Source organism: Triplophysa rosa, linkage group LG4 (genome assembly GCF_024868665.1).
Source record: "Triplophysa rosa linkage group LG4, Trosa_1v2, whole genome shotgun sequence".
Lineage (NCBI taxonomy): Eukaryota > Metazoa > Chordata > Actinopteri > Cypriniformes > Nemacheilidae > Triplophysa > Triplophysa rosa.
The window spans coordinates 12310202-12331480 of record NC_079893.1 but is presented as its reverse complement, the minus strand read 5'-3'; the positions used below and the strand labels follow the sequence as shown (position 1 = coordinate 12331480).

The window sequence follows — 21279 nt, the reverse complement described above, 5'->3', positions numbered from 1 at the left end:
TCTCTCTCTCTCTCTCTCTCTCTCTCTCTCTCTCTCCCTCTCTCTCTCTCTCTCTCCTCTCTCCTCTCGCTCTCTCGCTCTCTCGTCTCTCTTCTCTCTCTTCTCTTTCTTCTCTTCCTACGCTATCTCTCTCTCTCTCTCTCTCTCTCTCTCTCTCTCTTCTCTCTCTCTTTCTCTCTCTCTATTTCTCTCTCCTCTCTTCTCTCTCTCTCTTCTCTCTCTCTCTCTCTCTATCTCTCTCTCTCTCTTCTGCTCGCTTCATTCTCGCCTGCACAGTCCTTGCTCACATTTAGCAGGGGTCGTTACGCCTCCTTCGGCTCTCTATTTTGAGCTTGATTAGTTTACTCATTGTTCTGTTCCATTTGTTTTACAATAAACAGCATAGGCTGCGTGACGGGGGGGATCTCCTGTTTAACACGACGTAAAATCACATGCTCTGCCTTCTTTATCATGTCAAGTATACACGAATGACTTTCATCATGTACACCGAACTGATGTTGCGATGAACACAGTGTACTATGTACTAACATAACGCTAACAGTATTGTGTTTGATGTTGATAGACATTACGAAAATGTACACGGGTACCAAGTGGTTACAACAAATGCATAGAACCATCTGGTCTAGCAGGTTTTAAACTGCTAGACAGATCGCCAGCAAGGAGCCTACAGAGGGACAATGTACAGGCACTAGAACAATACAGAGATCAATGGCTAAGAGTACTATAAAAAGTTAGGAAAACCGGTTTTCAGCCAACGACCCTGCGTCTGTGTGGAAAGGCCTTAAAGACATCACCAACTACAAGCCACCATCCCCCAATTTTGCAGGCAATCAACACCTGGTCAATGATCTGAATGACTTTACTGCAGATTTGAAAATGCTAACTTTACACCTCACACCAACTCTGACATTCTCTCTACACAACACCTATCACCTTCAGTCACCCCACCTCCTGCACTTCAGATCAGTGAAGAGGATGTGTGCCGAGTCTTTAGGAAACAAAAGACAAGAAAAGCACCAGGCCCAGATGGTATCACCCCAGCCTGTCTTAAAAGCTGTGCTATTCAACTGGCCTTCATCTTCTCACAGATCTTCAACAGATCACTGGAGCTGTGCACAGTTCCTTCCTGTTTCAAGCGCTCCACCATAATCCCCATCCCAAAGAAACCCAAAATCACAGGACTGAATGACTACAGACCCGTCGCTCTCACATCTGTGGTCATGAAGTCATTCGAGAGACTGGTACTGGCTTATCTGAAGGACATCACAGAACCCTTACTGGACCCCCTGCAGTTTGCCTACAGAGCAAACAGGTCTGTTGAGGATGCAGTTAACATGGAGCTGCATTTTGTCCTGAAACATCTGGATAGACCAGGGACCTATGTGAGGATCCTGTTTTTGGACTTCAGCTCCGCTTTCAACACCATCATCCCATCACTGCTCCAGACAAAGTTAACCCAGCTATCTGTTCCTGGCTCTATCTGTCAGTGGATCACCAGCTTTCTGACAGACAGGCAGCAGTTAGTGAGAATGGGGAAACTCACATCCAGCACCCGCACAATCAGCACTGGCGCCCCCCAGGTGTGCGTTCTCTCCCCACTGCTCTTCTCCCTGTACACAAATGACTGCACTGCCCAGGACCCTTCTGTCAGACTTCTGAAGTTCGCAGACGACACCACACTCATTGGCCTCATCCAGGATGGTGATGAGTCTGCGTACAGACGGGAGGTTGAGCAGCTGGCTGTCTGGTGCAGTCATAACAACTTGGAGCTGAACACGCTTAAAACAGTGGAGACGATTGTGGACTTCAGGAGAAACCCCCCTGCACTCCCCCCTCTCACCATCATGAACAGCACTGTGGCAGCAGTGGAGTCATTCAGGTTCCTGGGCACCACCATCTCTCAGAACCTGAAGTGGGACAATCACATTGGCTCCATTGCTAAAAAAGCCCAGCAAAGGTTGTACTTCTTACATCAGCTGAAGAAGTTCAACCTACCACAAACTCTATTAAAACAGTTTTACTCAACTGTCATAGAGTCTGTCCTCTGCATATCCATCACTGTCTGGTTTGGCTCAGCCACAAAATCAGACACCAGAAGACTACAGAGTATGGTTTGGACTGCTGAGAAGATCATTGGTGCTCCCCTGCCCACCCTCCAAGAACTGTATACATCCAGAGTGAGGAAAGGGGCTCAGAAAATCACCCTGGACCTCTCACATCCAAGCCATCATCTCTTCACAATGCTGCCGTCTGGTTGGCACTACAGAGCACTGAGCACCAAAACAACCAGACACAAAAACAGCTTCTTCCCTCAGGCCATCTACCTCTTGAACAGTTAAATGTTTTTACACACTGTGCAATTAATAACTGTGCAATTAAGTGCAATAATAATTAAGTGCAATATTAATTATATCCTCCAGATAATACACTATCTATTTTTCTGTAAATTATATTTCATTCATTCTGCTGTATATAGCACATACCTTGTACTACAATTGTCTATTCTTATTTTTTACTTGTACATATTTACATACATACATAGCTTTACTCTCTATATCTTTATCTTATGTTTATTGTATTGTATTTCTTAATTTTTTATACCCATAGGCCCTTATTTAAATCATTGTGTACTGTATTCTATTGTGTTATGGTCTCTGTGTACTGTTGTTGCTGTTTCTGTGTTCTGGATGCTCCTGTCACCAAAACAAATTCCTTGTATGTGCAAACATACTTTGCAATAAAGCTCTTTCTGATTCTGATTCTTTTGGCCTCTTTTGCCAAAAAAAGTGTCAACCAGATACTGGCACTGCATTATTTACAATATTATGTGTGTAGTATTAACACAATATACAGTATATCAACAATCTTGGTTATCAATATCGGTATGTTGCAACACCTCTAAATCAAACACAAAATAAAAATAAGTCCAGTATAGAAAATCTCCATCAGGGTGAAAAAGTGAAGAAGTGGGCGAAAAAAAATCACAGAATCATTGTGTATGCATGACCATTGACAGCATAATTATTGCTTTCACTTTTGAGCACTTTCACACACTACTTTATATATGTAGTGTGTATGTGGTTTTGTATTTGAGTGTGTGTGGGTTGTGAGAGTTTGTTGCAGCGGTTGAAGTGAGTCCTTACGCTGATGGTCTGACAGAACATTAATTTGGACAAGTAGAAATAATACATGAATGGCTCTCTGGAGTCCACAACCGAGTCTCTGTCTATTAGTAACCATTTTAGCAGACTTTTCCTCAGCCGTGGGCGCGTATGCAATGGACTGCATTAGAGTCTTCATAAATCCGGTCTTTACTCGTGCCAGACATATCCTGACCTAACATAGACAGATCACAAGATCAGGAGAAAATAGCCAGAGCCTCTCCTCTGTGGGGCATCATCCGACTCAACCCTGTTGTTTAATATCACGGCCCGACTGTAAGTCAGATATCCGAGTCACGGCGGCCATCTTCGAAGATTCTGGAATGGCGGCCCTGGAGGAGGCCTTTGATTTATGATGCTGACCCGACCCGCATCGCAACCTGAACATCTCAGCTTCTCACAGACCTTTCTTCCAGACGCGGCCCAGAGGGACCACCGTGCGTGCTGGATTATGTACTGTTATATTTTCTCAGACGTTTTTTAAGAAAAAAGTCAAGAAGACTTAATGATGCTGTAGCAGTGAGAGGAGAACATTATTATCAAATCACAGAGTGAGTCACAGGGTGGAGTCTTTGAACAGCCTTTTGGACAGTAAAAATTCGCCAAGCGAATGCTTGGATAACTAACCACTTTAGTCTTTGCATTTGTGATGAGATGCTGAGCTGAGCTTTGTCTTTATACCAGAACTGAAATGATCTGGGGTTTACCACAGTGTAACCTGAACCGTAATTACAAACATCTCAGGCACATCCAAAACAAATCAAAAGAGATTGCATGCATGCAAACACATTCAGATCCCAACTGCTGTAGCCCTCTGATGTGTGCTGGACACTGATCTAGCAGATCCATCATTATGATTAATACTGGGAAGGTCTTTACTCTAATACTGTATATGTGCTGGTGGGGAAATGAGATGGCTTGTGAGTAGTGTGTTTAAAGAGCAAAATAAAGTTTAAAGTCCCTGTGAAAAAAAATACAATTCCTATTTTTCATAGAATATTGCAGAGTTTATTATAAATAGCTTATCAGTGTGGGTCATTCTCCTTTGAAAATTCATGTGGCGATTCATCTCCAATGATGTCAGTTAGATGGCTTGGGCAGAGCCAGAGCCATTGAGAGAGAGAGTCACGTCAACTCCGTAGACACCAATGGAATAGTTTTGTCACAGCAATGGCGGTTCATGGAGTCTCTCAATAGTCCCCGGAAGTTGCTAGCAAGGCATGGAGCTGCAGAAAACAGACCGATTGAGGTGAACTTTTAACCCATTTAAAGATTTTAATGAAAAAAAGAAAGAAAGAAAGAAAGAAAGAAAGAAAGAATAAAAAACATAACTCCTGGAACTATCTGAAGACTCCATGAAAAATTTGAACTTCCATTGTCGCACCGCTCTCTCTCAATGGCTCTGGAAGGAGCATCCATTAACTCCTCCCCTTCAATCGTTGCCAGTTCCATTTCAAAATGCAACGCCTATTTTTATACAACCAATCAATTTGTCATGGAAACACAAGCCACACCCACTATTTTTCTGAGTTAACATTCTGTTTCATGTGCAGTTTGTCCGTGAAGCACGGCTCTGTGGTCGCTTATAACTATCATATGAAAAAGCAACGCTCGTCAAACATCATCATTATAAATATACTTTAGTCTTGAAAATACCTGAGGAGGTTTGAAATGATAGAAAGATGTCCAAAGGCATTTCCTGGAACTACGTGTGTCATTGTACTTCTTCTGCAGTGCATATTTGGAGTTTCTGGACGAGAGCGCCCTCTAGCTTTCAGATGCACCATACTTCACTGACAAGCTGTGCATAATAAATTGCAGACAATTGCCATATCACATGTGGTTTATTTTCAATTTATGGCACAGCCCTAGATAAAAAGTTAATTGTTTCCAGCGTTATTGCTTAGAATAAGTTGATAAAGTTCATAAATATTATAACGTTTTTCTGGGTTTCCATGTGCATTTGATATATTGTATGTAATGTTTTATGTTCATAATATACATTAAGACATTCTGGGAACCGTCAAAGGTTTGTGAAAATGACCAAAAATGTTTTTTTTTTAAACGCTGGTGGGAAAAGAGTTAATGTTAAAGATGACTTTTAAATACGATTAAAATGGAAAAGGGTCATCTTGTATTTGCATTTATTCATTTAGCAGATGCTTTAATCCAAAGTGAGTTTCCAATGAGAGATCCGGTCCAGTGTGTAATGTTTTGGAGGATCTATTGACAGAAATACAATAACTTTGTCTTCAGAGGTATATAAAGACCTTACTTAATGACGCGTTATGTTTTTAGTACCTTAAAATGAGTTATTTCTATTTACATACACCGCAGGTCCCCTCACATGGAATTTGCCATGTTGTTTCTGCAGTAGCCCTAAACGGACAAACTGCTCTACAGAGCACATTTCGTAAATACGTCATCTCCTTCGGCAAAGAAACGAAAAACTGACCACTTCCTAATCCTGTGTCAGCCACCGCAGTGTTTCGAAAGGGAGGGGTGAGCGGTGGAGTGAGCCCTTGGTTGCAATTCGTAACCTCATCGCTAGATGCCGCTAAATTTCACAAACTGGACCCATTTTGTTAGTAATGTTATATGTACTGTGCCATATCTGTATATAACATAATTTAATATAAAATATATTTAAACATGTTAAGGAATACAATCTCATTTATTGTATTTTATTATATAAATCTTTTTCTTGTCAAGTATGTCATGTCATTTTGCTCTCTTGTTTAACAGCTATTACAAAAATAAATCATATTTGTCATTTCTAAGGATGCAGTTTACAGACATTGGCCATTTATTTTTTAAACTTCGAAGAAACAAGCATTCGTGTTATTGGACTGTTCTGTTAAGGGACCCTTATGCTAAATAAGATTTAGCCCTACTACAGAAAGCTAAAGTTCTCAGCTCATTTCACATTCTGCTGTGGTTAAGCCTCACATTTTTAAGACATGTTTTTCCTCAGTGTGATGACCTCAGAACATTAAAAATGATAAATAATCAAAATGTCTAAAAGGAAAATAAACATTTAATGTACTTAGTCGATGGTATACATTAAGTCTAATTAATGACACTAAAGTGTGCGTGTGCTCGCGCGCGTGCGTGCGTGCGTGTGTGCGTGCGTGCGTGCGTGCGTGTGTGTGTGTGTGTGTGTGTGTGTGTGTGTGTGTGTGTGTGTGTGTGTGTGTGTGTGTGTGTGTGCGTGCGTGCGCGTGCGTGCGTGTAGTGAATGAAAGAGCCCAGTGTGTTTGCTGTTCTATATTATCTGTGTTTCTCGTGGGACCTCTAAAGTGTTACGCAGCCCATGTGCGCACAGGAAAACCAGATGAACAGAATAAATCTCGTGCTCTGTCTGCCCTTCACCGCAGGATACCACCACTAGAGCGCTTTAAGAAACAAACTGTTCGCCAGGCTGGCCCCTGTGCATGCTGGGATGGAAAAGGGGTTGTGTGGGCTGGCAGGGCACGCTCGCTCTAAGGTCTGCAGGGGTGTCAGTAAACCCTTCTAATCGCAGACCAGCCGAACGTTTATCACCCTGTACAAAGAGCTAATTCACAGAGTTCAAACTCTGCATTAGTTGTTCATTAGTGCTATTTATCAGCAGGCAACATGACAGGACACTTAAACGTCAGGGGTCCTGTTGAAAAGTGGCACACGGTACATGAAAAACAAACTTCTCCCTTATAGCTAACTTTGTCTGATTGTCTGTGTGTTTATTTCTAGGCGATGTTGCTGAGTAAAGATGGACAGTATCTGCTATCTGGAGGCGATGGAGGAGTTCTCACTGTTTGGCAGATTCATGATCTCAAGAAACTCTTCACGTACCCAGGATGTGATGCGGGAATACGCTCCATGGCTATGTCACATGACCAAAGGTAAAGCACAGCACACCAGCTTTATTCTCACTGAGTCTCACTGTTGATCTTGAGTGTACATAGTTTTTTTCAAATGCATCCCTGTTGTCCCCGTTTCTGAAACACTTTTTCTCTGTATCTCTCATTCTGGCTTTGTTTGTCCTGTGCAGATGCATCATCAGCGGTATGGCGTCTGGTAGCATTGTCCTCTTCTACAATGACTTCAACAGATGGCACCATGAATACCAAACTAGATACTGACCCAAGTGACGCCACAGAGGGATCCCAGCAACAACGACAATGAATAGGCAGAACCAGCCTGCCACTGTTCAGAAAGGCACTACCAATAGTCATGAATGTATTCTAAATATTTAAAGAAGCAAAACTATTTTTTCAAGATGGTTGATTGCTATATTTTGTAGATCTTATGGAATTTCCTATTATATGAATTTAAGGGAGGGGTTATATAGCTAATATTTGAAAATAAAAATCTATTTTCAGCTCAACTCTAGAGTGGTCAATAGTTTTCTTGGATAGAATTGATTTTTGGTTTTCATTTGGATGGGTGATTGATTTTGTTTTGTTTGCTGTGATTGTTTTGACAGAATGCCGCTAAACATTGTTTTGTAGTTTCACTAGGCTATCAGGAAGCTGTCTGCCATTTTGGAAAGAATCAAGTTACTTGGATCGATAGAACTGTTCTTTTTATTCAATTATATTTATAATAGATTGAATTCGATTTTTACACACATATCGAGGCGTCTGCTTTAAATGTTTGCTATGAACGGAAATGTGACTTTGATGGTGAGAGCATTTCTTAAGTTTTTCATTTGTTGATGGTTAAAGGTTGACCTTTTATGTGAGCATGTAATGATGACACTCTGTAAACTGAAGGGGCAGAATCTACATTTAAAGCTGGAGTAATTTAGTTATGATGTTAAGTAATCTCGGTGTGAAAATTGATTTGGGGTGTGTATCATCTTATCTTTGTTTGTTTATAAGCATTCGCTTTTTTTTCTTTCTGTGAGTAAAAGATACAGTCATTTAATTCAAGTGTCATCAGTAAGCATTTTTCACAGATATGCTTTTACCCTTAAGTGTATGTAGAGATTATTGTATTGTATTGTATACTGGGGATTTAAGCTGAGGTCAAAGTGAAGCGTAAAAGATGTCTACAAAATTCCACTATATACAGTATGATTCATACAGTAATACTATCGGCTCGAAGTCTACACTCAGGGCCGGCAAGGGTTTGTGAAGTTTTCGTTCAAGTTAACCACCATGTGATTCTCACGCTGACAAAAAACTTGTTTCTTTGTTTTAATAGTTGTTGTCATTATTGTTACATCATGTTATTTCTGAAATCTGTTTGGAATGAGCGTCTCATGACGTGTGCAATGAATTCAAACAATAAAAAGGCATTTTGTACCAAAAAAGTTTCTAGTATTGCTGTTTAATCGAAATAAAAAAAATGATATTTACTTTTTCATCACAGAAAGCATTACACTGCTGCCTGAATGAGTACCCAGAAGATTTTACTGAAATCAATGTCCGACTATCAGAATATTTAGTCAAAAGTAAAATGCAAGCATTTTAGAAAACTGTGTATTTTGTTGGCAGGGCCTTGCTTTAGCATCGCAAAGGTGATGGGATCGAACTCAACACATATGACACTAATGACATATATAATGCAGTCACATGGGATAAAAGCGTCTGCCAAATGTATCACTTGCAGTAACATGTAGTGTCCGCTAGAGCCGCTATCGCATTACTGCTACAGTTTTGTCACCCTAGGGCAGAGGGGGGCAAACTTTTTAGACCAGAGGGCCACATCAAGTTTTGCAAACCAAGTGAAGGGCCGCATGCTACAACCTTGATAATAGAACATTTATTTAAACTGGAGGTATGCATGGAAAATATATTACCTGACAGAAAAGTGTGTCATATTAACACATTAAACAACAATTCTTATTTAATATCTATTATTGAGTCATATTTACAACAGATATAATCTCACTGCACTTCTATTACTATGTACATATCAGTCATCATAAAACTATGTCTGATAAAAACTCAGGAAAACCTTAGTAATTGCCTTTCCAAGCCATGGTTATGACAGTGTTAATGTGAGCAATGAGCCTGGTCCCCTCTCCTTGCAAGGGTGTCAAAGTCTGGAGTGATCTTTGATGTAGAGATCCTCAGGATAGCTGACAAGTGGCTGTTTGTTAGGTTTGATCTGCGGTGGGCTTTGTTGTAGTTCATGATTGAGTAGGTTTGTTCACACACATATGTGGATCCAAATAAAACAAGCATTCTTTGGGCATGTTTCTTAATGTTTGGAAATTTGTTTTCATCCAGTGAAGCATAAAACTGGATAACTGGTGTTGTCTGAAACTTCTCCTTCAAAGTAATGTCACACTGGATGTCAATGAGTTCCAGTTGTGTGTCTGGTGGTGCATTCTCACTGTCAAAAGATAGGGGGCATGAGACAAGTTCAAGCTCAGTCTCAATTTTTGCAAAGTCTGTGAAGCGACGGGAAAATTCTGCATGCAAGTCGCTCAAAGTGCTGCTGTACCTCTCAATGTGAGACTGTTTTATTGGTGAGCTTAGTCCGCCCAGTGTTGGAAAATGAGCAAAATCTCGGCTGGATATATGTCTGGAGAACAATACAAGTTTGGCTTTGAACGCTTTCACGTTGCTGTACAGTTCGTGCGCAAAAACGTCCTTTCCCTGAAGTTTCAAATTGAGATCGTTCAGATGCCTCAGTGTGTCGACACCGAACGCGAGGTCGGTCAGCCAGTTTGTGTCTTGTAATTCGGGAAAGTCGTCAGTTTTACCAACTGTATTGAGGAACGTTGCTATCTCAGCTTTTAGTTCCCAGACACGGTGAAACACTTTGCCGAGACTTAGCCAGCGCACATTTGAGTGGTATAAGAGGTCATGGTGCTCTGCCTCCGTTTCGTTAAGTAGCTGAATGAACTGCCGATGGTTAAGCGCTCTTGCCCGTATAAAGTTGACAAGCTTCACAACCACTTTGACAACATTTTCTAGCTTCAACACACTTTTACACAACGCTTCTTGATGTATGATGCAGTGAAGAAATATTAGTTCTTCTGAGTTCAGGCATTCGTCTTTTACTTTGTCTTGTAACCTTTTTAGCAGTCCAGTGTTTTTACCGGTTAGGTTTGGAGATCCATCCGTTGTGACACTTGTCAGCTTTCCCCATGGCAGGTTATTTTTCCCCAGGCAGACGGACACACTGTCATATAAATCAACGCCCCTGGTTGTTCCCATCATTGATTCCATCCCAAGAAGTTCCTCTGATATTTCGAAATTTTCGTTTATTCCTCTGACAAAAATCAAAAGTTGAGCAGTGCCCGCGATGTCAGTACTTTCATCCAGTGCGATAGAAAAAAGACTGAAGCCGTCCGCTTTCTTTTTTAGTTCGGAGAGCAGCTCCTCGTCAATAACGTCAACGCGCCTGGTGATTGTTCTCCGCGATAAGCTAATTTTCTCAAACTGACTTTTAGAACCAGGACAAAGTATGGCAGCAGTCTCCACCATACAGTTTTTCACAAATTCCCCATCCGAAAAAGGCTTGCTGTGCTTTGCAATTTTATGTGCCACTACATAACTAGCTTTCGTCACAGATTCTTGAATTGCGCACTGTTTCGTAAATGTATTTTGCTGGGCTTTTAAGTTTGTGGCAAGTTTTAAAGCCTTGTTTGCCTTTTCTGCAGATGACAGGTTCACAGCATAATTCGAATGCTTGCTTGAAAAATGACGACTGAGGTTGTAGTCTTTAAAAACGGCAATACTTTCATGGCATATTAGACATACCGCCTTTTGTCCGATACTGGTGAAGAAGTATTTTGTTGTCCATTCTTCGTTGAACACACGACATTCAGAGTCCACTTTTCTTTTTTTCGCCACACTCATTTTCACTCATTAACGTCCGAGTTATTACCAATGCATTCTAATTCTACGTTAGGCCCTAATTGTACTGCGTGCGTTTATACTGCCACCTATTGGCGTTCGCTTGTATTGCATCAAATTAGTAATTCAGAACCTAAACATTACTCAAATGCAGTATTTAAAAAAAAAACTCCCTCGTGGCTCGCGGGCCGGATGAAAGTTTTCAGCGGGCCGTATATGGCCCGCGGGCCGTAGTTTGTCCCCCTTTGCCCTAGGGTATTTGAGAAGCAAAATATATGACAACATTACGTTTTTTCTTGTTGTTGTGGCTTTGTCTGCAATGACCATGGATGAAAATGATGAAATCTGTTATTATGAGCTGTAACGTTAGCCAGAAAAAAACACGATATCTTCATTATCTCAGGGAACCTGCATGTGGCCTACAAATGTTCAATCATCTGTATCCTGAATAGAAACGGTAAAAGTGACCACCAAAGAAATATATTTCAGTGCAAAACGAATTGTTTACAGCTATGATTATTCGCCCTGCTTTAGTTGTTAGCGTTTAAATCATGTACAATTAATTATAAATATAATTTAAAAAGTGTTAAGCCTTCTCTCAGTATAGGCCTATCGCTAGGGTGGATGTTTAAAGTGAATGTCCTGAAGCAAGCTCTCTCTAGTGTTATTTGTCTTGTGTTCTCGTTATACTCGTTGTTAGATAAATGATCAGGGAGCCATCAGAACTCTTCACCTGCCTGGACTGTAGTTGTTATTTGAGACCGTAAGATGGCAGCAGTGCTCTACCGTTCCTAGTACAGCTGCTCGAACTGATGTCGTGTGCGCGAGTCATTTTCCGTTATTAATGTCAGTATGGTGTTTCACACAAATCTTGAACTCTGTGCTGTTGTTTCCAGTACAGGGCCTAATACTAGTCCTTCCTTGACTAAGTAAATATCAGCGCTTAAAAGTTCAAATAAATCAGTTCCATTTGTTTTATCTCAAAATGCACACAAATATTTTTTGTAAGGCATGCTGCTTGTAAAAACGACTTAAAGGGACAGTTCACACAGGAATAAAAGTACTGTCATCATGTATTCACCTTCAAGTTGTTTCAAATCTGTATAAATGTCTTTGTTCTGATGAAAACAGAGAAAGATATTTGAAAGAATGCTTATAACCAAACAGTTCTTGGACCCCATTGACTACCATAGTAGGAAAAAATACTTTATAAGTATTTTGTTCTGTTGAATACAAAAGAAGATACTTTGAAGAATGTAGGAAAGCAAACAGTCCTAGGGCACTTTTATCTACCATTTTCATTTTTCCTACTATGGTGGTCAATGGGGGCCAAGAACTGATTGGTTATAAGCATTCTTTCAAATATCTTTCTCTGTTTTCATCAGAACAAAGAAATTTATACAGATTTGGAACAACTTGAAGGTGAGTAAATGATGGCAGAACTTTTATTCCTGGGCATTCGTCCAAATATCTTTCTCTGTGTTCAACCAAAGAAATGTATACAGGTTTGGAACAACTAGAGAGTGGATAATTCATGACAGAATTTTCATTTTTGGGTGAACTATCCCTTTAAATATGCTAATTTAATTTAGACCTAGTCCTGTCTTAATCTAATCGCTGTCTGAGAAACTGTCCCTGTGTGTTACACTGTAAACATTAGTGTGTTACGGGTTAAAAAAAAAAACGGACCACTTAGACCACCGGTTTATTTTCCTAATGATATTCGTTGAACATTTTGATTCAGTTATAAATGTTCTGTTGGTTGTATTCTGTTCAAACGTTTGTGCAGTGTTAAAAAACTGTAACCATTGGACCAGCATTGTTTGCATTCTCCAAAGTGGTCTATAAACAGTAAATAATACATCATATAATATAATATGAACTACAATTAATTTTGTTAATGGTGGTTTTGCTTTATAATTAGAGACTAATTCAAATTAGGGCCTGGGAGAATTACAGCGTCATTTAACACATTGTACACATCATTTAATATTTTCATTACACTACTCTCTTTTATAGCAGAACTATTTAGGGAGAGTCTGTCTATTTTTATGAATAGTATACCAGGTCTGAAACCATTAGTTTTTAAATGGCCAGTAATTTATCTTTAGAAACATTATAATCATCCTTCCAAGATGGTTAAACAAAATTTTATATGCATGTTTTTTTCTATTTATTAATCTGCGTTTGCATTTTTGCAGCCATTTTACTATATTTTTTGACATATGTCTAAATAAGTTACAATGGATATAATAGCATTTAACCTATGATTTGTGTTTATTGAGTATACAGTAATATGTTGGATAATGTGCAGTACAGTCATCTGGTTATTATCAACCAAATAATGATACGTCAGTTCTGAGCTTACTTAATAAACAGCATGATGATGAACAATCATTTGTGTCAGCTTTGTTTGTTTTAAACAAAGCTAAAGGACCCTTTCATCTATCAGCTGAAGTACTACTGTCAGTCAATGTAAACCGTTGTATAAATTTGCCTGTGTATATTCTGCCCTAAACATTATGCAGTTGAAGTGTTACATAGACAGGAAAAAGTGTGTAGAGGGAGGGGACATCTTTATTCATTGATCAGTAAAACAATTTGCTCAATGAATGAGCAACGTCCTCTACAATAAACATAAGCATCGTCATCCAAAGTCTACAATACCAATTTAGCAGCAACATGTTAACATTGGGGAAACAGAGTGGTAACAAAGTAGTATCATTTAGAAAAAAGTCACAGTTTTTCTTTCTAGTCGTATCATTAAAAAGGATTTGGAAGGAGAACATTTTAAAAAGAGGTTTCTTGACAGCTATGGACGCTACTGACCTAGGGCGTGTGCTCTATACATAATACATGGGGAAATTTGAACTATACATTTAAACTCTAATATAAAGCACATCTGCGTCACCATACAAATTCTTAGGAGATTGGACAAAAATATACAATGTTTTCACTTCACATTTGAAGATTCATAACACCACTAAGTTTTTTTTTCATTTCTTTTTATATGTAAATACGACAGTCCCATTGGTCAAACCAACCAAATGAAGGAGACACAACGTTAGTTATCCTACTCAGTAAACTATGAGTGATTTAAATCGGTAAGAGGACGAATATAAATTAATATATATTAAGAAATTCCAACTGTAACTCCAGGTAAAAGAAGGGCTATAGCGAGTATAAGTAATGTGACAGTATTTTTGATACAATAAATACACATGGTTTATAAAGTGAGTCCGAAGAGTGTTTATGTGCACATGCTTGAATAGCATCATTCGTGTACACCGAGTGTTTAAGGTGTGCAGGGGGTGTAACCGTGTCAGTGAATGAACAGGAGCAGCTATGATAGCGTGTACTCTGTAAGAAAGTAGGAGGGGATACCCGTGCGCTCAGCCAATCCCCTTGCAGTCTCCGTGGTGATTCTTTATCTCACCATAATGAAGTCCAAGTGAAATGACTTCTCGACAGTCCAGAAAACCACGTAAAAGGACGACACGCACGACAGGTGTCAACACGGGTGCGTTTCCATTCTCGTGTGAGGTGGTTTGGAAAAAATGCAAAAATGTCACAGTTCCTAAAGTGATGGCAAATACAAAAACCTCTAAGATCTATTTTTTGTCTTTTTTCTCCGCTTCATAATAAAAAATAGGTTTGTTCTTTATCTTACAGTAATCCATTATCTCCTTTGAAGGAAAATACATTAGTCCAACACTGACAAAAAGGTAAAACAAAACAGGGGACTTCAAACGAGAAGGATGAGGAGTTGGGAGGGTGGGTTGTGAGGAAATATTTCTTCTGTGTCATATTTAGGATGGACATTTTGTGCAGCCACACTTGACAACCTTTTCCACCTCCTGTACAAAGGAGGAGCCGTCTGTGCATTGGAAGGTGTATTTCCTGCGCTTGCTGCGGAGGGGAGCGCAGCAGGATGTCCCGTCTCCGCAGCTGCCCCGGCACTCTAAGCGGGAGACCTTCTCTGTGCTTTGGCACGCTGCGTATCCCTGCTGCGTCTGATAGTGATCTCGGACCCGTTCCCCCCGACATGCCATCTCTGCAAAGAGAAACCCAAAAAAAGCATTGAGCGCAACACAACGCTATCATATGCATGATATTATATTTAGTATATCAATGTTCATCTTTCCAGTATATTTTCCCGGAGATATCGAAAGGTAAACCTTAAGAAAATACAATACAAGTAGAAAAGAGGAAAGATGTTTGCGGGGAGTATTTGGAACTTAAAGCATGAGATGTTTTAGTGGTTAAGGCAGGAAATTTAAGACAATGCAACACAAAGACACACACACAGCCCTCACCTGGCGGACCTGAGTGGGGTCCATACCGCTTTCAGTAGCAGCTGAAAGGTTTTGGGAAGGTTGAAAAGTAACGTTAGTATAAAAACAATAACAGCGCAAGATTAGTTACAGAAAAGGTTAGCATTTCAACAGCCAAGCAAGCCAACATCTTTTAACCCTCTGGTACTCTTAGGTCACTTAGGATTTTTTTACTTTATTGGAATGGTACAAAATTTGGTGACTTGTGAACACAAAACCAATAATGAATGTGAATCGAAAAGACCTAAAAAAAGTCCTAAAGGAAATGACTGGGAATAAGAACAATATTTATATTATAAAAAAAATTGTATTCAAAGGAAAAAAATAGATGATAATAATTGAACGAATAGTGCATAAAACCATAGTTCCCTTTCTGTCGGTCTCTCGACGTTGTGTCGAACCGACAGATGGGGTTCGTCCCTGAGAACCAATCGTTTCCGACTGCTTAGAAAAGGCCAATGAAAATTGGCAAATGAAATTTGCATGCCGGACTCCGCCCCGGACATCTGGGTATAAAAGGGAGACGGCGTGCATCATTCATTCACCTTTTGTTCTTCGGAGCCTTCGGTTATGAAGATCTTCTCTTGCTGCTTAGCAAAAGATCTACATTGCCGGTTCTACGACGTGGTGCAGCGGACTGTCCCTTCCTGCAGCGACTTCCCCTGGGCGTCTCAGCAGTTCCAGAGGTGTTCGAGCCTGCAGACGGTGACTAATTTCTCCAGCGTGGCATGTCCCGCTGTTCTCTTGGGTGCGGTGTCCTCATCGAGGATGGGGACAAGCACGATGTCTGTGTCAGGTGTTTGGGGGTCCAACACGCTGAGACAGCCTTCGTGGACTCATCTTGCCCGCACTGCGGGCAGATGGTCATAGAGACGTTGCGGTCACGGATGGCTAAGGCCATTCCGTTCACCAAGGCGAGCGGCGAGGGTGATATGGGGATTTCTGCAAGCGCTAATCCGTCAGCCAAGTGCTCACGGACCGCTCGCACCCCGTCTCGCTCGCCTCATTGTTCCCCAGCTGGCGGTGCCACACCGTCAGCGTCCTCCTTCACGCAGTCGGACACGATGCGTGATGAGGATGAGATGTCCATCGCAGCATCGGAGAGCGAATTGCTGGCATTCGATCCCAACGACTCGCTGCAGATCCCCCCTAGGGGGGGACGAGCTCAGGAGGAGGCGGATGTCGAGATGTCGGCCATGCTTTCCCGGGCCACCGTGTGCATTGGGTTAGAGTGTACTCCGGTGCCTCTCCCCCAGTGCTCATGGTTGGATACGTGGTTCTTGGGCTCTGGCGACTCCAAGCCGCGCCCAACCCCGGTTCCATTTTTCCCGGAGGTGCATGAGGAACTGGCGAAGACATGGAACGCCCCCTTTTCGGCGCGTACACGTCAAACCGGTTCCGTCGCTCTCTCTTCCCTAGATGGTGGGGCGGCTAGGGGTTACGTCGACGTGCCCCAGGTGGAACGTGCAGTCGCGGTGCACCTGTGCCCGCAGGCGGCGTCCACCTGGAGAGGTCGACCGAAACTCCCGTCCAAGGCGTGTAGGACTTCGGCATCGCTGGTGTCAAAGGCCTACACTGCCGCGGGCCAAGCTGCCTCCTCTCTCCACGCCATGGCCATCCTGCAGGTCCATCAGGCCAAGGCGTTGAAGGAAATCCACGAGGGTAAGACCGACCCGGGGTTAATGCAGGAACTCCGCACTGCCACCGACCTCGCTCTAAGGGCGACCAAGGTGACCGTGCGGGCCCTGGGTCGGGCGATGTCCACCATGGTGGTCCAGGAGAGGCATCTCTGGCTCAACCTTGTGCAGATGAGCGACGCCGAGAAAGTCCGCTTTCTCGACGCGCCCATTGAGCAGGGTGGGCTGTTTGGTGACACTGTCGAGGACTTTGCTCAGCAGTTCTCGACGGTGAAGAAGCAGACGGAGGCAATTAGCCATATTCTTCCCCGCCGAGACTCGGCCGCCCATAGGCCTTCGAGTTCCCATGCGGCCTCTGCTTCCCAGCAGCCCCGGCCCCCTTCGAAGCCAGCTCCGGTTCCAGCGCTCCCTACCCAGGCGGCACCCCGGAAGAGGGCATCGAAGGGGAGACCACCACCCCGTCAACAACCTTCTACGAAGAAGCGTTCCTGACGGGAAGACCCCACGGGGGCCTAGCGCCCACTTTTTCACAAAAAGAGTTTCCTATCTCCCTGGGTGTTCTTCACAGCCACTCTCACCCTCTGTCAGACGGTGTTCGGCCACTTGACGTTGCATCTTGGCGAGGCGCAACATCGAATGTATTTTGCAGCCCTCAGCACTGTCAAATCGATGGTGCGGGGACCTGCATCGCCAGGAAGGCAAACCAGCAGAGCCAGTCTTCTTCCCGGGGGCTCCCCGGCGAGAGACCCGCACTGCCAGCCATCGAACCACCCCCCGGGGGGTCGATGAAGCAGATCGTTCCCTTAGTCCCCCTGTCACAGTCCCTGGGAGCTTGGCTCGAGCTTCCCACACCGTCACAGTGGCTGAGAAGGACAATCCGTCTCGGCTACGCGATCCAGTTCGCCAGAAACCCGCCCAAGTTTCGGGGCATCCTCGTCACCTCGGTCAGAGGCCGGAATGCTCCCGTACTACGGAGCGAGGTTGCCACCCTTCTGGCGAAGGGTGCGATCGAGTCCGTCCCCTTAGCCGAGATGACCAAGGGGTTTTACAGCCCTTACTTCATCGTTCCCAAAAAAGGCGGGGGGGGGGCTGCGCCCCAGCCTAGATCTGCGTACCCTGAACAGACACCTGCACAAGCTACCGTTCAGGATGCTCACGCAGAAGCGCATCCTGGCATCCGTCAGATGTCAGGATTGGTTCATGGCAATCGACCTGAAGGACGCTTACTTTCATGTCTCGATTTTCCCTCGTCATCGCCCATTCCTACGGTTCGCTTTCGAGGGTCGGGCATATCAGTACAGAGTCCTCCCCTTCGGTCTGTCTCTGTCTCCACGAGTCTTTACGAAGATCGTGGAGGCCGCCCTCTCTCCCCTCAGGGAGAAAGGGGTGCGGGTACTCAACTATCTCGACGACTGGCTTATCTTGGCTCACTCGCGAGATCTGTTGTGTGCACACAGGGACCTAGTGCTCCGGCACCTAGATCGATTGAGACTACAGGTCAACCGAGAGAAGAGCATGCTCTCCCCTGTGCAGAGCATCCTCTATCTTGGTATGGAACTCAACTCTGTCACCATGACAGCGCGACTGTCCGCAGTACGCGCCCAGTCGGTGTTGAACTGCCTGGATCATTTCACGCAGTCGGCGGTTCCCCTGAAACTATTTCAGAGGCTCCTGGGACACATGGCATCCTCGGCGGCAGTGATACCCCTCGGGTTGATGCACATGAGGCCGCTTCAACACTGGCTCCTGAGTCGAGTTCCTTGGGGAGCGTGGCACACCGGCAGCAGGCAGATGGTGATTACGCCTCGCTGCCGACGCACCCTAACCCCGTGGTCTTCCATGGCCTTCCTTCGGGCAGGGGTACCCCTAGGGCAGGTTACGAGGCATGTCGTGGTGACAACAGACACCTCCCTGCAGGGTTGGGGTGCAGTGTGCAACGGGCAAGCAGTGTCTGGGCTTTGGACGGGCCCCCGTCTGCGCTGGCATATCAATTGCCTAGAGTTGTGGGCTGTGCTACTTGCACTGAAGAGGCTGCAGCCTCTCGTGCAGGGCAAGCACGTGCTGGTCCGGTCGGACAGCACTACTGCAGTAGCGTATATCAATCGTCAGGGTGGCGTTCGCTCACTGCAGTTAACACGACTTGCCCGACGCCTCCTCCGGTGGAGTCAGCAGGTGATCCGCTCCCTGCGTGCCACGTATATCCCAGGCGACCTGAACCAGACAGCCAACGCGCTCTCTCGTCAGTCTACGCCTCGCGGAGAGTGGCGACTCCACCCCCGCGCAGTCCAGCTCATTTGGGTGCAGTTCGGGCAGGCCCAGGTGGACCTGTTTGCCTCCCTCGAAACCACCCATTGCCCGCTTTGGTACTCTCTGACCGAGGGACCCCTCGGCACGGATGCCCTAGCGCACAGCTGGCCGCGGGACAAGCGGAAGTACGCCTTCCCCCCAGTGAGCCTCATTGCACAGACCCTGTGCAAGGTCAGGGAAGAGGAGCATCAAGTGTTACTCGTTGGACGGGACGAGGAGATCCTGAGTGGTCTGCCTCCGGCGGTGGTAGCTACCATTTCTCAGGCTAGGGCACCTGCCACTAGGCGACTGTATGCCTACAAGTGGCGCCTCTTCTCGACCTGGTGTGCTTCTCGAGGAGAAGACCCACGGAGTTGAGCGATCGGGTCCGTGCTGTCCTTCCTACAAGAGAGACTCGAGACTAACCTCTCCCCCTCCACACTGAAAGTGTATGTAGCCGCCATTGCTGCTCATCACAACTCAGTTGCTGGGAAGTCTCTAGGGCAGCACGACCTGGTCATTAGATTCCTAAGGGGTGCGAGGAGGCGTAACCCGCCTCGTCCGCACTCCATACCATCTTGGGACCTGGATGTAGCCCTGACAGGTCTCACCAGGCCCCCCTTCGAGCCCCTAGGGGATGCTTCTCTTCCTCATCTTTCGATGAAGACGGTTCTCCTTTTGGCGCTCGCCTCCATCAAGAGGGTAGGGGATCTACAGGCTTTCTCCGTGTCCCCTGACTGCCTAGAATTCGGACCCAGGGATTCTCACGTTATCCTGAGACCTCGGCCCGGCTACGTGCCCAAGGTTCCCACCGCTCCCTTTCGGGACCAGGTGGTGAACTTAAAGGCGCTCCTTACTGGGGAGGAAGACCCACCCCGTCCGTGTTGTGTCCAGTATGCGCGCTGCGCCTCTACTTAGACCGCACACAGAGTTTCAGGAGCTCGGATCAGCTCTTTGTCTGTTTTGGAGGTCAGCAACAGGGGAGAGCTGTCTCCAAGCAGAGGTTGGCCCACTGGATTGTGGATGCTGTCAAGACAGCTTACCAATCCCTAAATCGCCCGTGCCCCCTAGGAGTGAGGGCCCACTCCACCCGGGGTGTTGCCTCCTCTTGGGCCTTGGCACGGGGGGCCTCTCTCGCAGACATTTGCAGAGCTGCGGGTTGGGCTACACCCAACACCTTCGCGAGGTTTTACAACCTCCGCATAGAGCCGGTGTCAGCCCACGTCCTGCATGGCCACATGTAGGACCGGCAACTGGTAGGGTGTACGCCTGTTCGGTTCTTTTCCCCCTCTCTCGAGTGGGTCAGTATACCGTTTTAGCCTCCATTCTTTCCCCACTGGGCGAAGAACAGGCACTCCATCCATCACTAAGCAAGCACCCCCTGGGGCGGGCTGAGCAGAGCAGCCCTGCCCCTTAGGCCGGGTATCACCTGAGTTATTCGCAGCATAGCTCTAACCGGACCTAGTGCTACCAGACGTTGCAACTCCCCAGTAGGGCGGTTCCGTCTGATGTATCCTCATGCTGGTTCCCACCTTGGTAACCCATGACCTCCCCGGGTGGACCTCCACCTCGCGGTCTTTTCTTCAGACGCACTTTCTTCCCATGAGTTCTTCCCCATCGGTGAGACCATGTTGGTATCTCCACTGTTCTCCTCCCTGCGGTAGGAAGTGGTCTCTGTAGCGCATCCCCCACTTGAGGAAGTAGCGCTTACCCAGTGCCTTACGGTTCCGGGCGGCTTCTCGCTGTTAGAGAAACAAGGCCGCCGCCTGTGAGGCCGAAGGTAGGGGCCTTCCCACCTTTCAAGAAAGCTCTGGGACCCCCTACCTACCCACTGGTAGGTTACAATTTTGCGGTAGCGTTCACGGCTGACACGCCCAGGCCAGTCACTGTCGCTTCATTGAGATTGTGACAGGGCACAGTGTTATGGCGTTTTCCATTGGAACCCCATCTGTCGGTTCGACACAACGTCGAGAGACCGACAGAAAGGGAACGTCTCGGTTACGTTGTAACCTCGGTTCCCTGATGGAGGGAACGAGACGTTGTGTCCTCTTGCCACAACACG

General features: G+C 44.9%; 2 protein-coding genes across 4 annotated transcripts in view; one reads left to right on the top strand and one right to left on the bottom strand.

Annotated features, from left to right (window-relative positions):
* The window catches only part of lrba (LPS responsive beige-like anchor protein), a 262968-nt gene extending 254516 nt beyond the window's left edge, over nucleotides 1–8452 (top strand). For all 3 annotated transcript variants that reach the window (XM_057332760.1, XM_057332761.1, XM_057332759.1), the window contains exons 55-56: nucleotides 6894–7045; nucleotides 7195–8452. In XM_057332760.1, coding sequence (XP_057188743.1) covers nucleotides 6894–7045; nucleotides 7195–7285 — 243 coding nt within the window. In that variant the 3' untranslated portion in view covers nucleotides 7286–8452. The remainder of the gene's footprint in view (nucleotides 1–6893; nucleotides 7046–7194) is intronic.
* Nucleotides 8453–13519: 5067 nt separating this feature from the next.
* The window catches only part of slit2 (slit homolog 2 (Drosophila)), an 87159-nt gene continuing 79399 nt past the window's right edge, over nucleotides 13520–21279 (bottom strand). The window contains 1 exon segment of the mRNA XM_057331152.1: nucleotides 13520–15014. Coding sequence (XP_057187135.1) covers nucleotides 14770–15014 — 245 coding nt within the window. The 3' untranslated portion in view covers nucleotides 13520–14769.